Source organism: Carettochelys insculpta, chromosome 30 (genome assembly GCF_033958435.1).
Source record: "Carettochelys insculpta isolate YL-2023 chromosome 30, ASM3395843v1, whole genome shotgun sequence".
In the NCBI taxonomy this organism is placed as follows: domain Eukaryota; kingdom Metazoa; phylum Chordata; order Testudines; family Carettochelyidae; genus Carettochelys; species Carettochelys insculpta.
In genome coordinates, this window is record NC_134166.1 from 338,604 (window position 1) to 352,664 (window position 14,061).

Consider the following 14,061-nt stretch of genomic DNA (forward strand, 5'->3'; position numbering starts at 1 on the left):
ATTAAATTTTACTAGGCAATACAGGTGAACCTCTCTAATCCAGAACACACTCACCAGCAACATCCGTAATCTGGTATGATTTTAGTTAGCTGGATAACCACTTGTCATGGGTGTGGCCAAATTTCCACAAAGTTTGTTTCCAGCCACCAGTCCTGGCTCTCAGTGGTCTGTGCTGTTATTCAGCTGTAATTTACCCCAAGATGTCTTCTGAGAACCCAGTAAGCAGTGGAAGTGTTGAGAATGTGGTAGAAAATATTGACCTTCTGGGGTCCAGCAAATTCTCTCATGTGGCACCAGTCAGATCCTGAGGGTGCTGGACAGCAGAGGGTTCAACCTGTACCTTAAAACTGTGGCTTGACAGAAGAGAGCTGGTAAGTTCCTACTATATATCAGAGGAGGTTTGGGGATTTTGTCATATGCGCTGTGTGGACTTGATGTTCGTTGTTTTAACTTTTGTCTAGAAATAAACTTTATATGTTTGCTTTTTGGTCATTAATAAGAATTTCATTCATTTCTTCTTTAAAATAGAAATTTTATGTATTTATTTATTTTATTTATTTATTTAGGTGTTTCTTTTACAGTGTAACAGATGTGGTTGCAAGCTGTAGAAGAGATTATTCTGTGGAACATACCTCTCTAAACCCTTCCCTGAAATCTCCAAAGGCATATAGTGCACCTGTGATGGACCCTCAGAATACTACTATGTTAGGGTTGGGTTCTGATTCCGAAGGTTTTTCCGGGAAAAGCCCCTCTCCAGTCAACACTGACACAGTGATAGGTAAGAGGGAAGTAGATCTAGAGAACAACATCAAGGAGGAAGAAGATATTAAGAAGAAGAACTGGGAGGGGAGCAACACTGAGACTGGGAAGAATGAGAGTCTGACTGATGCACAACAACAATTTTCAGTGAAAGAAACAAATTTTTCAGAGGGAAATTTAAAATTGAAAATTGGCCTTCAAGCTAAGAGAACTAAAAAGCCCCCTAAGAATCTGGAGAATTATGTATGCCGGCCTGCCATAAAAACCACTATCAAGCAACCAAGAAAGGTATCAAAGAGTGGGAAGATAACAGAAGAGAAGACTGAACATTGTCCTTCAAAACAGGTGAGTAGTGTATATTATTAAATGCTTTCATCTATTTGCCCCAATCCCTAAATGGCCTCCTCAAGGATTGAACTCACACCCCTGGGTTTTGCAGGCCAATGCTCAAACCACTGAGCTATCCCTCCCTCCAAAAAAAAAAAAATTGGAGATGCACATCTCCTAGAACTGGAAGGGACCTCCAGAGGTCATTTCCATTTCCTAGATCATCCTTTGAGGGGTTGTGTAAGTTACTGGCCAAGTTACACCACTGCATAAAAGACAGAACTGAAGAACAGTCTTCATTCTAAAGTCTGGTTATGGTCAGAGAAGAAACATCTCATTTTATATTTAATATCCACTAGTAATTTCCAGGCCAAGTGAACTCAATAATCTGAACCAAGTTTTTCTAATACCAATGCAAAATCATGCAGTATGTTGACTGCTTTGTATATTCTCACCAGAAGTGAAGACTGCTGTCAGAATTTAATGGCCATTCTGTTGCTGATGCAGAGAATTCACTTTGATCTTCATTAGCTAGTTTGACATTGTAGTGTTCGGTAGTAAAACTAGTTTCTGTTGGTGTCCTAAGTGAATGTGAGAAGAATAGGTAGCAATACTATTTTTAGTCTCTTGGCTCCACTTCCAATGACATCTGGTTTTACTAATTAGTTGGTATTTGGAAGGGAAAAAGAGCATTGAATTTGATAGAACGAAGACTGATTTACATTGTACGGCTTATAATTCTGTAGCGCCCAAAATGTGTTAGGTGTCTTACAAATATGAGAAGACAGCCCCTGCTTTAAGGAACTTTTGTTCTGATAAAATGTACAACAAGAATTCGACTAACAGCTGGGGTGAATAAGGTGAGTGGACAAAGATTACAAAAATGAGCTTGCATGATTACTTACTTTTTTAGATAAACATCTTTTGTTAAATTAATTTACCAATATGCATAAATTTTTCCTAGCCAAATAAAATGCTATTCTAGAGCAAAATACACTTTTTCTTGCCTCTTTGCTACTTATTTAATGTCATTATTCAGCAAAATGTTTGTGTGTGCCTACATTCTTTTGGGCGATGTCTACACTACAACAATCTTTCAAAAGATGATCTTCTTTCGGAAGAGTGGGTGCACACACGCAAAAGCAGATCAAAAGATCAATCTGCTCTTTCCATGGAAAGTGTCCACACAGCCCCCACACTTTCAGAAGAATGGGCCAGGGAGCGAAAAATCAGGTGCCATGTGGACTGCTCTTTTGAAAAAAGGGCCCCCAGATGTCTACATGTGTTGGGTTTTTTTTTTTTTCTTTCTTCCAGAAGAAGCTTTCAAAAGGAAGTGTTCTTCCTGGTCTGGGAGCCAAAAAGGGCTTCTGGAAGAAGAGCCCCATTCTTTCGATTTCAGATTAAAGGAGCACATTTGTGCAAGGACATTCCACATGTTCTTTTGGAAAATGGCCTGATTTTCCGAAACAACTTGCTAGTTTAAATGTGGCCTTGAAGTTTAAAGTTAAACATGTATCGAAGTACTGCACAAATTGAGGACTAAGTGTCTCTTGAAATACACCATCTCACTTTTGTTCTAGCCTCTCTATTCACTCTTCTCTTTATATTCAGCAGCTTACCACCATATGCCCTCACTCCACATGGCACCCCTAGACAATTCATCCCAAGAACATTCCACACCTCTCCTTGCCAGTCAGCCCCCTTCCTCAACACGTCCCCCTGCTTTCCACATTGCTGATGCCATGAACGACTTAAAAGATTTGTAGGCTATTCCATTTTCCATGCTTGTGCCCAGCTCTGTCAACAGCAGTAGGCAAAAGTGCACAGTGCCCCAGAGCTAGCGCTACAAAAGGACCAAGAGTTCCTGGCTGCTGCTACTGGCTACGTCTATATTAGCATTCCTCTTTTGAAAGAGCCATGCAAATGAAGGAAATCAAAAATGCAAATGAGGCACAGATTTACATATCTGGCACCTTATTTGCATGTTCTCTTTCCAAAGAAGAAAACCAGCTTGGACACAGCTCTTTTGAAAATAATCTCCATCTTCAAAAGAACCTTTCTTCCTTTAAAAAAAAAATAGGAAGAAGGGCTCTTTCGAAGATGGGTATTACTTTAGAAAGAACTGCATCTACACTGCTTTTCTTCTTTCGAAAGAATATGCAAAGGAGGTATCAGATATGTAAATCGTGCCTTATTTGCATTTCCTTCATTTGCATGCCTCTTTCAAAAGAGGAATGCTAGTGTAGGTGTAGCCACTGTGGCACTGGTGGTGCCAGGAGCCACATGCCCTTTAAATCAGTGACAAAGTGGAATGTGGCATGCTCCGGGCAATAGTGGACCTAACCACCTAAGCCATACCATCAGGGGTTCATACACCTGCACATCCACTAATGTGGTATACATCATGTGCCAGCAAAGCCCCTCTGCATGTACATTGGACAAACTGGATGGTCTCTGTGCCAAAGGATGAATGGATGTTAATCTGACATCAGGAATTAGAATACTCTGAATTTATAGGGAACACTGTAACCTCCCTGGACAGTCTCTATAAAAGATTTTAAAATAGCCATTCTTCTGCAAAAGGATTTTACTACAAGGCTGCAGAAGGAGACATCTGAATTGGAGTTCATTTGCAAGTTTGACACATTTAACGTCACACTTACTGGAGATTTCAATTATCTTACGCATTATAAGGGCAATTTCCCTAGCTTTAATATTTGCAGGAATAGCACGCATCCCACATAATTTAGTTTTTCCACTGGTCCTGTTGACAAGTGACAGCCCATTTCCAGGATTCTTATTTACTCCAGTATGAAGACGTGGATCTTACCCATAAAAGCTCATTAACTAATAAATAAATTTGTTAGTCTTTAAGGGGCTATGAGACTGCTTGTTTTTGGTGATGGCAATGTAAATATATTAACATTTAGTTATTTCACTGCCATCATTTCAGTAGAAGCATTCAAGTAACACTTTATCATCTGTGCTTGGATTTGTTCAAAAAGTGGTTCCACAGGAATAAAAGTGCAAATGTGAAAGAAGTGCATGATTGAGTGTATTACTCCCCTACGTACATAATTTAGGAGGAAGGGGCAAAAAGAAGATCATTCTAGAGGATTTGAAAGAGGTCAAGGATGGGAAGATCCCAAGCAAGGAATGAACAATCTCAGGGACATGGGTGATTATATTTGGTTTTTTTTAAAGAGAAGTTGAAATTAGTTTATGTAATGTTTTCCGTGGGAACTATTTGTTGCCTTGGCTTCTCTTTCCAGATTACTCCCTGGTACATCATCACTTTCTTTACAAAAAGCACAATGGTGTTATACTCAACCAAATACTTCATTTGACTGGGAGAAGACAGGATTAATTTTATATATAAAAAGTGACTTAAATCACTGCTTCTCTCTGTCCTTCTGTAGACTGAGTGGGGTTAAATATAGTGGAGCTGCTCTGGTGCTGAATATGGGTGGTATCATTATTGTAAGTGTAGACAAGATATCAGTATGTGTTAAGCAACAAGTGCAATTGTGTTGGTGTTTAGAACAATTTAACTGTTGTAAGCACCTTTGTACATTCTCACATTTCACACTTTTATCAGGGAAAACCTTCCCATCATAACCCATAAAACCATCACTATATCCTCTTTCAAGTCCTTCTGTCAGATTCTTCTGTACTGTAATAATTACTGAACACTGCCGTGTGGCCCTGTCTAGCTGAGATTAATACAGGTTAAATCTCTCTTATCTGGCACACTCTCGTCCAGCAGCATTCATAATCCAGCATGATTTTAGTTAGCTAGAGAACCACTTATCATAGGTGTGACCAAGTTTCCCATGGTCCCACAAAGTTTGTTTATAGCTGCCAGTCTTAGCTCTCAGTATTCTTTGCTGCTGTTTAGCTGTAATTTACCCCTACGTGTCTTCTAAGAGTCCAGTAAGCAGTGAAAATGCTGGTAATGTGCTAGACAGTGTTGACCTCGTGGTCTGGCAAGTTTTCATTCATAACCAGTCTGGTCTCAACGGTGCCAGACTAGAGAGGTTCAACTGGTACTTGTTATGCAAAATGGATTCTTTTTTCTGCTTTTCCTTGCCTCTCACCTTTAAATGTTTCAGCAACCTGCTATGTCATGTCAGAAATCTGTACTGTAAGTGCTATGGGACAGATACTGTCTTTTCACCACATATTTGCCCAGCACCTAACACAAATGGTTACTTATCCTTTATTAGGATCCTGAGGTAGAGCTACCATATAAAGAATAAATAATAAAATGTGAAAGTAGGCAGTGTGACAAATCCCCAAGCTTGTCTGTCTTGGGTCCTGTACCATGTGGCAGTTTAAAATGCAGCCTCAGAGGCCTGCCGTGTCCCCTGCTCTGCTTCCTGCTCTCACAGAAGCTTGGGTTACAGTATCACCAAGGCATTCTCATCATCAGCTGGTCCAAAATACAGTCATTAGTGGAGGAGACCTCCCCCCCACCCCCACCTTAGGAGTGCCCAGTCTCCTCCTGCCCTCTAAGGCTGCTCTGCGGTGTGGGGTCATCTGAGGGGAACCTGGACCCCTCTCTCACATACCAGGTTGCAGCCCAGGGACCTTAGGCAGCTGCAGCTGGAGGAGCTTCCCTCCTTGGGACCTTCCTGGTACAGCAGACTGCCTCCCTGGACCACTTCCACCAGTCACTTCTCCAGTACTTCCTCAGGTAACTGCAAACCTCTCTTCTTGTGGGGAGTCCTTCCACAGCCCTTGTCTGTCCTCTGTCTCCTTCCCCCTGATAATCTGGAGGAAACCCTTTTGAAGGGTTCCACAGGCCTTTAATTAGCCACAGGTGCTAAACTGGCAGCAAGTGCTCGTTTAGCTTGCTGCTGCTAGATGACCCCGGATAAGCCTCAGTCTCTGGGAAACTTAAAGGCACTCACCTAGCTGCCAACATATCTCCCCTCCCCAAGGCTGCTGTCACTGGCCGCAGGCCGGGGTCTATCACAGCAGGAATAAAACATTTTTAACGCTTTCAGGAAGTTACTCCAGACAGATTTACATACACTACTTATGGGAAAAATAGAGAAATCTTGCATAAAATTTGTCTGGTGGGTCTGTCCCAAGAAAGCTCATCACCTAAGAAATTATTTTGTTAGTCTTTAAAGTGCTACTAGACAGCTTTTTTGTTTTGATAGTATATAGACTAGCATGGCTTTCTCTTATTATGCTAGGAAGTGGAAAAGTATCAAAAAGATGAATTGGTAGAATTTAAAGAGTTGTCTTCATTGTTTTTTTTTTTTTTTTAAATAACTTAAAAAATTCTCATGTGGAAATACATCTAGAAATTAAGTGGGGGGGAAGGATAGCTCAGTGGTTTGAGCATTGCCCCACTAACCAGGGTTGTGAGCTCAGTCGTTGAGGAGGCTATTTAGTGATTGGGGCAAATAGATGTCAGGGATGGAGCTTGGCCATGCCAAAAATGGGCAGGGAACTGAACTAGACTAGATGACCTCTCAAGGCCCCTTCCAGTTCTCAGAGGTACGTATCTCCAATTACATTGATCTGTTGGTGGGAGAGGGATAGCTCAGTGGTTTGAGCATTGGCCTGCTAAACCCATGTTTGTGACTTCAGTCCTTGAGGAGGCCATTTAGGAATTGGGGCAAATAGATGTCAGGGATGGTGCTTGGTCCTGCCAAGAAGGCAGGGGACTGGCCTAGATGACCTCCTGAGGTCCCTTCCAGTTCTAGGAAATGTGCATCTCCAATTAAGAGAAAACAGTAAAAATTAAATAAATAATACATCACTGAAAGGGGCTTAAAGCAAATATCTTCACTCTAGTATTGTTTTAATTCCAAACTAATTTTAATGCTAACATCCTGCTCTTTTCCAGTTATATTCTAAGCATCCTGATAGACATCAAACTACCACAAAATTAGGAATTTACAACAATGAAAATGGAACTGGAATAATAGTTTAAACACCATGAAACCCTGTTTTGAGCTCTTTCCATCCTAAGTCAGAGATCTGAGAGGGTATACTTCTTCAACACTTGGCAACATTTTGCCTGACTAGTAATTCCTATAAAATAGTATTGTATAGTAAAATTTCCTGCCCTGGATATATTAAAATAATGTGTGGAAGGCTTTTTTATTGTTAAAGGTGGAAGTATATGGTCTCTCTTAAGTTAACAAACACATTCAGGATAAAAACAAAAAAGCAGTCAAGTAACACTTTAAAGACTAACAAAATAATTTATTAGGTGAGCTTTTGTGGGACAGATCCACTTCTTCAGACCATAGCCATACCAGAACAGACTCAATATTTAAGGCACAGAGAACCAAAACAGTAATCAAAATTGACAAATCAGAAAAAAATTGCCGAGGTGAGCAAATCAGAGAGGAGAGGGGCGGGGTTGGGGGAGCCAAGAATTAGATTAAGCCAAATATGCCCCTTAACTCTTCGTCTGAGAGAGTTTGAAGTCTGTCCAATATACAAAGCATCTGGGCATTGTGGGCACATGATAGTATATATGATGTCAGTTGAGGAGCATGAGAATTTCTTGTGCCTGCTGCCAGCTTTGTCCACATATCTATTCTGGCGATACCATCCCTGGACCTAACCAGGTTACTCTCAAAATCACGGGCACATTCTCATGCTCCTCAACTAACTTCATATATGCCGTCATGTGCCAACAATGCCCAGATGCTTTGTATATTGGACAGACTTCAAACTCTCTCAGACAAAGAGTTAATGGGCACAAAACAGACATCAAAACATTCCTGATCCACAAACCAGTGAGTCTACCTTTTAATGGAGTGGACCATTCTGTTAATGACTTAAGAGTCTGCATTGTTTTGAAGAAGAATTTCCAGTCTGCTTTACAAAGAGAAGCTGCTGAACTCTCTTTCATATTCAAATTTGACACCTTAACACGTGGTTTGAACTGGGATGCAAACTTTCTGGGACATTATAGGGGCTCTTTTGCATACTTGGCCTAATCTAATTCTTGACTCCCCCCCGCCCCGCTTTTCTGATTTGCTCACCTTGATAATTTTTTTCTGATTTGTCAACTTTGATTACTGTTTTGGTTCTCTTTGCTTGAATATTGAGTCTGTTCTGGTATGGCTATGGTCTGAAGAAGTGGGTGTGTCCCACGAAAGCTCACCTAATAAATTATTTTGTTAGTCTTTAAAATGCTACTGGACTGCTTTTTAGTTTTGACAGTATATAGACTAACACGGCTCCTTCTCTGTTACTATTCAACATTCAGCATAAACTGCAGTGTGCCCTTTCCAGTCAGTCTCTGGAGCAGCTAAGAGCCATTTTTCTTTATTTTGTTGTTTGATTGACCAGCATAGCATTTTTATAAAAGGGATTTAGTGATTTTGTCATTCTGTGATAGATAATGGTCTGAAACCCTTTTTGTAATGTCTGTTTCTGTATTATTGTTAATATTAGAAATATAAGGAACATACAGGTTGAACCTCTCTGGTCGAGCAATATCCATGGTCCACCATGATTTTCATTAGCTAGATGTCCACTTATTATGTGGTGGCCAAGTTTTCCACAATCCTCTAAAGTTTCTTTATAGCCACCAGTCCTTGGCCTTAGTGTTCTGTGCTGTTAGTTAGCTCCAGTTTACCCCTAAATGTCTCCCAAGTGTTTAGCAAACAGTGGAAGCATTTGTAATGCTGCTAGACAGTATTGACCTCCGGTAGTTCAGCAGTTTCTCTCTTTTGGCACCTGTCACATCCCAAGAGTGCTGGACTAGATTGTTTCAACCTCTATGAAGTGTTGCAGCCGTGTTGGTCCCAGGGTTGTAGAGAGAGACAAGATGGGAAAGATACCATTTTTTTCACCAACTTCTGTTGGTGAGAGACCAACTTTTGAGCTTCAGATCGTGGTTCAGTATAAAAGATACTTATCGGGAGTAGCCGTGTTAGCCTGTATCTACAAAAACAATGAGAAGTCCTGTGGCACCTTATAGACAGGCTTTTGGGAACATAAGTTTTCCTGGGCAAAGACCCACTTTGTCAGATTTATCTTGGGTCCTACACCTTCAGGCCCCCATGCTTCCATTGGCCACGCCTCACTGTCATCATTCTGCCTTGGGCCCCACCCATTGGCTGAGACCCACTGTCAGTGTTCCACCTTGGGCCTCACAAGCAGACCTTAATGCGTTTAATAAACAACAACACTTTTAAGTCATCAGTTGGCATTTTAAGGAAGCAAGAAAGACAGGTCCAGTTTTCTTCCTTTTCGGGTCAGTCCTTGTGTTTACTCATGATTCCTGTGCAAATAAAGTTAAATCTTACAATTTTGATTAAATGCTTGATTTTATACTCTTGAGGAATTGGGTAAGAAAACATGTTATAAATAGCCTTCGTGTGTAAAGAGCTGGTATTCTAAGAGCTTGCAGTAGCACTGGGTCTGTCCCACCAAAGCTCATCACCTAATAAATTATTTTGTCAGTCTTTAAAGTGCTACTGGACTGCTTTTTTGTTCTCAAAATTACAAACAGTTGCAGATTTGACTGGTCTATCACATACCTCGTTTGGAACTGGAAATATGCAGTGAGGTAGCACCAGAGACCCCTTCCCTCTCCCCAGAAAAGAAGCAAATACAATACAGTATTTAAATGTGAACTGCTTTTAAAAAAGAGGGAAGTTTTTAAAAAAAAAAAAAAAAAAAAAATGGTATGACAAGCTCAGGAAACAGTTTGTGTTTGTGTCATTTAAGACTATTGAAAGTGTGTTACTTTTCCATACCTGAGATTTTTCAGCTCTGAGGTTCTACTGGATTAGATTATGCTTGGATAAAGTGTCCATACTGAGTCTGTTGTGTTCTGTCAGCTATCATATGTACAGGTGACAGAGAGAACTGTAAAAGGTGGCTAGAGGTTTTCCTTAGTCCTGAGGTTCCATGTGACAGTTTGGCAGTTCTTCACATGGAGATCTTTTTTTCGTCGATGGTTCTGCAGCATTTCATGCTCTTCTTTCCTGTTCAGTGTTTGTTTGAAATTATTAAAATGGTTAGTATGGAGTCATAAACTGTGGTAGCAACAAAGGGTCCTGTGGCACCTTATAGACTAACAGAAAAGTTTTGAGCATGAGCTTTTGTGAGCACAGACTCACTTCATCAGATGCTACCCCTCTGATACATAAACTGTGGTATCTTTCAATGTACTGATGGCATGTGGCTCTGTGTCTCCATCTCATCTCTGTGTCTCTGAACTGGCTGACACACTGTAACAAATGACCTGAAGTCTAAATGAAATTGATGGATATGGGCCAGTTCACTGAGGCTCAGCCCTGACAAGACTGAGATGATGTTGGTAGTATGGAGGAAGTCACGTGAAGAATTGAGATTGGGAGTATGTGGCAGCTGTTGGTTACAGTAGCAGTGACCAAAAATTTCATCTGTTCTTGACAAGATGAGTGCTGCAGTATTTCATATGTAGGGCTCACTGCAGTCATCAGTGGTTTTTCATTTCAGGTCTAGACTACTTCAGTACAGCCTCTGTGGAACTACATTGTGGCTGTGTATACACTTGGGCAAAACTTCGAAATGTCCATGCTAATGGTTAAATCGGCGAATACTAATGAGGTGCTGAAATGAATATTCAGTGCCTCGTGAGCATGCTGCCAGCTGTGGATCCTTGAATGTACCTCATTTCGCTTGCACACAGCTAGTCTACATGGGTCCTTTCCGAAAGGACCCCACAAAAGTCAAAATCAGCTGATAGGAATAAGGGGATTTCGATGTTTGCAGGGTCCTTTTGAAAAGGACCCCCATGTAGATGAGCCGCGTGTGAGCAAAACGCAGCACTTTCAAAGTGCCTTGGCTGGTGACACTCATAAGAACATAAGAATGGCCATACTGGGTCAGACCAAAGGTCCATCCAGCCCAGCATACCATCTGCCGACGGTGGCCAATGCCAGGTGCCCCAGAGAAGGAGAACAGAAGACAATGGTCAAGTGATTTATCTCCTGCCATCCAGCTCCTGCCCTTGTTCTGAAGGCTAGGGCACCATACTTTATCCCTGGCTCATAGCCATTTATGGACCTATCCTGCAAAAATTTGTCAAGCTCTTTTTTAAACCCTAATAGAGTCCTGGCCTTCACAGCCTCCTCGGGCAAGGAGTTCCACAGGTTGACTGTGTGCTGTGTGAAGAAAAATTTCCTTTCATTAGTTTTGAGCCTACTACCCATCAATTTCATTTGGTGTCCCCTAGTTCTTGTATTATGGGAAAAGGTAAATAATTTTTCTGTATTCGCTTTCTCCACACCATTCATGATTTTATATACCTCTATCATATTGCCCCTCAATCGCCTCTTTTCCAAACTGAAAAGTCCCAGTCTCTCTAGCCTCTCCCCATATGGGACCCGTTCCAAGCCCCTAATCATCTTAGTCGCCCTTTTCTGAACCTTTTCGAATGCCAATATATCTTTTTTGAGGTGAGGAGACCACATCTGCACGCAGTACTCAAGATGTGGGCGTACCATAGTTTTATATAGGGGAAGTATGATATCTTTTGTCTTATTATCGATCCCTTTTTTAATAATTCCACTCATTTCAGTGCTTCATTAGTATTCTCTGATTTGGCCATTAGCAGGGCCATTTTGAAGTTTTGCCCAAGTGTAGATGTAGCCAGTGAGAGCATCTGGAAGCTAAGATACCACACCTTTTACGAAGCCACTTGGCACATGGCTTCAATTGTATGTGATCTGTATTCTGTTACCTTTCAGGTGGAGTTGAAAGTACTAATTTTTAACTGGGCCTGGTTACCTGGGAGAACAGTGATAACTGCTGGATTTGTGAGGAGCAGAGGCACTTGATCTAGAACTTATTTTATTTAAATGGAAGAAGAATGTTGGGAGAGCTTTTGTTGGGGGGTGGGGGGGAGATAATCTCAGGCTTTAGAATTCTCCTGTTTGGTCTACCAAAGCCCACATTTTTTAACCTCTAGGTATATTTCAAATCATATCTGTTTTCCTAGGTATTAGGGAAAGAAGGTAGACTGAAAATGAAGCTACTATTTGTTTTTTGTTTGCCACTACAGGCTTCCCTAATAATAGCTTTCTGATGCATACTGTGTGCCTATAAAAATTGTTTGTTTTGAGTTAAATTTCATCAACTGCATTTTCTTACAACAACACAAACATTTAAATGTAAGGAAATTGTAAAGCAATGCAGTTCCAGTTTCCAAGCATTAGCCTTCAGCCATCATGGTACGCAGCAACACAAAAAGACCTTTACATGGTGATAGCGCTACACCTCTGTATTTTGTTCTCAGTTTAAAAATTTGAGTAGCAAATTAGTGTGTCCTCACAACTTTGTTCTGACACTTCCATTGTTGATCACAGCATTCATATAGTTCTCCATAGCCGTGTCTACACGTGCACGCTACTTCGAAGTAGCGGCACTAACTTCGAAATAGCGCCCATCACGGCTACACGTGTTGGGCGCTATTTCGACGTTAACATCGACGTTAGGCGGCGAGACGTCGAAGCCGCTAACCCCATGAGGGGATGGGAATAGCGCCGTACTTCGAAGTTGAACGTCGAAGTAGGGCACGTGTAGATGATCCGCGTCCCGCAACATCGAAATAGCGGGGTCCACCATGGTGCCCATCAGCTGAGGGGTTGAGAGACGCTCTCTCTCCAGCCCCGGCGGGGCTCTATGGTCACCGTGTGCAGCAGCCCTTAGCCCAGGGCTTCTGGCTGCTGCTGCTGCAGCTGGGGATCCATGCTGCATGCACAGGGTCTGCAACCAGTTGTCGGCTCTGTGGATCTTGTGTTGTTTAGTGCAACTGTGTCTGGGAGGGGCCCTTTAAGGGAGCAGCTTGCTGTTGAGTCCGCCCTGTAACCCTGTCTGCAGCTGTGCTTGGCACCCTTATTTCGATGTGTGCTACTTTGGTGTGTAGACGTTCCCTCGCAGCGCCTATTTCGATGTGGTGCTGTGCAACGTCGATGTTGAACGTCGACGTTGCCAGCCCTGGAGGACGTGTAGACGTTATTCATTGAAATAGCCTATTTCGATGTCTCCACATCAAAATAGGCTACTTCGAAGTAGGCTTCACGTGTAGACGTAGCTCATATGTGTTGACTAACTGGCATTATGGGGCAAACCCACCATGGTGCACTGTTCTGCTACTGTACTCGGTTTTTCGTTTTTTCTTGTGGTGCATTGTGGGATACATACCAGAAACTACAGGACGTGGAATTTTGAGATCCAATTAGCAAACTTCCACTATTTCTCTTTTGTCATCCATTCCATTTTGCCAGCACCATTTTCAAACTGATGTCAAGCAGCACAAAAGACCCAGTACTGAGCCCCATGATCATGATAGTTACTAATATGAACAGAATGGTGTACATGCATTCTGAGTTGCTCAAGTGGACCAATTTGTCTCTGCAGCTCTAAAAATGTTGTTGCTGGTCCAGTGATCTGGCTAATAGTAGAGATGAAATTGAGCAGTTGCTCCTGTAGAGCACATACTTGAAGCACCTCTACTCAGAAGAGAACAAGAAGAAGTCTTGTGGCACCTTATAGATTAACAGATATTTTGGAGCATAAGCTTTTGAGGGCAAAGACGCACTTTGACTTTTGGGCTCTGTCAACTATCACGGAGTGATAGCAAAGCATAGTGATGCAGAACTGGAATGTGTAGCAGTGGTGACATAATTTGCAGCAATTTTACTAGAAATCTGTGCAGTTCTTACCTTGGAGTTGCAGTGGCAGAAGACTAATATGAGCTCTCCTCAGTCTGGAAAGCATGTTACTACTGGCTGATAGGAAATCCAATTTGATGTGAGTAAATCAACTGTTGGGGGTTCTGTTGTGGAGGTTTGCAGTGCTATGAGGAAGGTGTTACTATATCACATCAAAGCTTGGCAGTGTACAGAAGATTATTGATGTATTTACAGACATGGGATTCCAAAACTTTATTAGCTTTGTGTATAGGAAACATGTTTCTGTTCTTTGCATCCTGCATCAGGC

At 41.7% G+C, this 14,061-nt stretch overlaps 1 protein-coding gene across 6 annotated transcripts in view; it reads left to right on the plus strand.

Moving 5' to 3' along the window:
* Positions 1-14,061, plus strand: part of ASH1L (ASH1 like histone lysine methyltransferase) — a 258,896-nt gene that overhangs the window by 17,871 nt on the left and 226,964 nt on the right. For 4 of the 6 annotated variants that reach the window (XR_012642903.1, XM_074981321.1, XM_074981326.1 and 1 more), the window contains one exon: positions 567-1,104. Coding sequence is in view for 5 of the 6 variants with exons in the window: in XM_074981321.1 (XP_074837422.1) it covers positions 682-1,104 (423 nt within the window). In the remaining variant the exon portion in view is untranslated. The remainder of the gene's footprint in view (positions 1-566; positions 1,105-14,061) is intronic. The other 2 variants (XM_074981322.1, XM_074981324.1) reach the window with 1 other exon arrangement.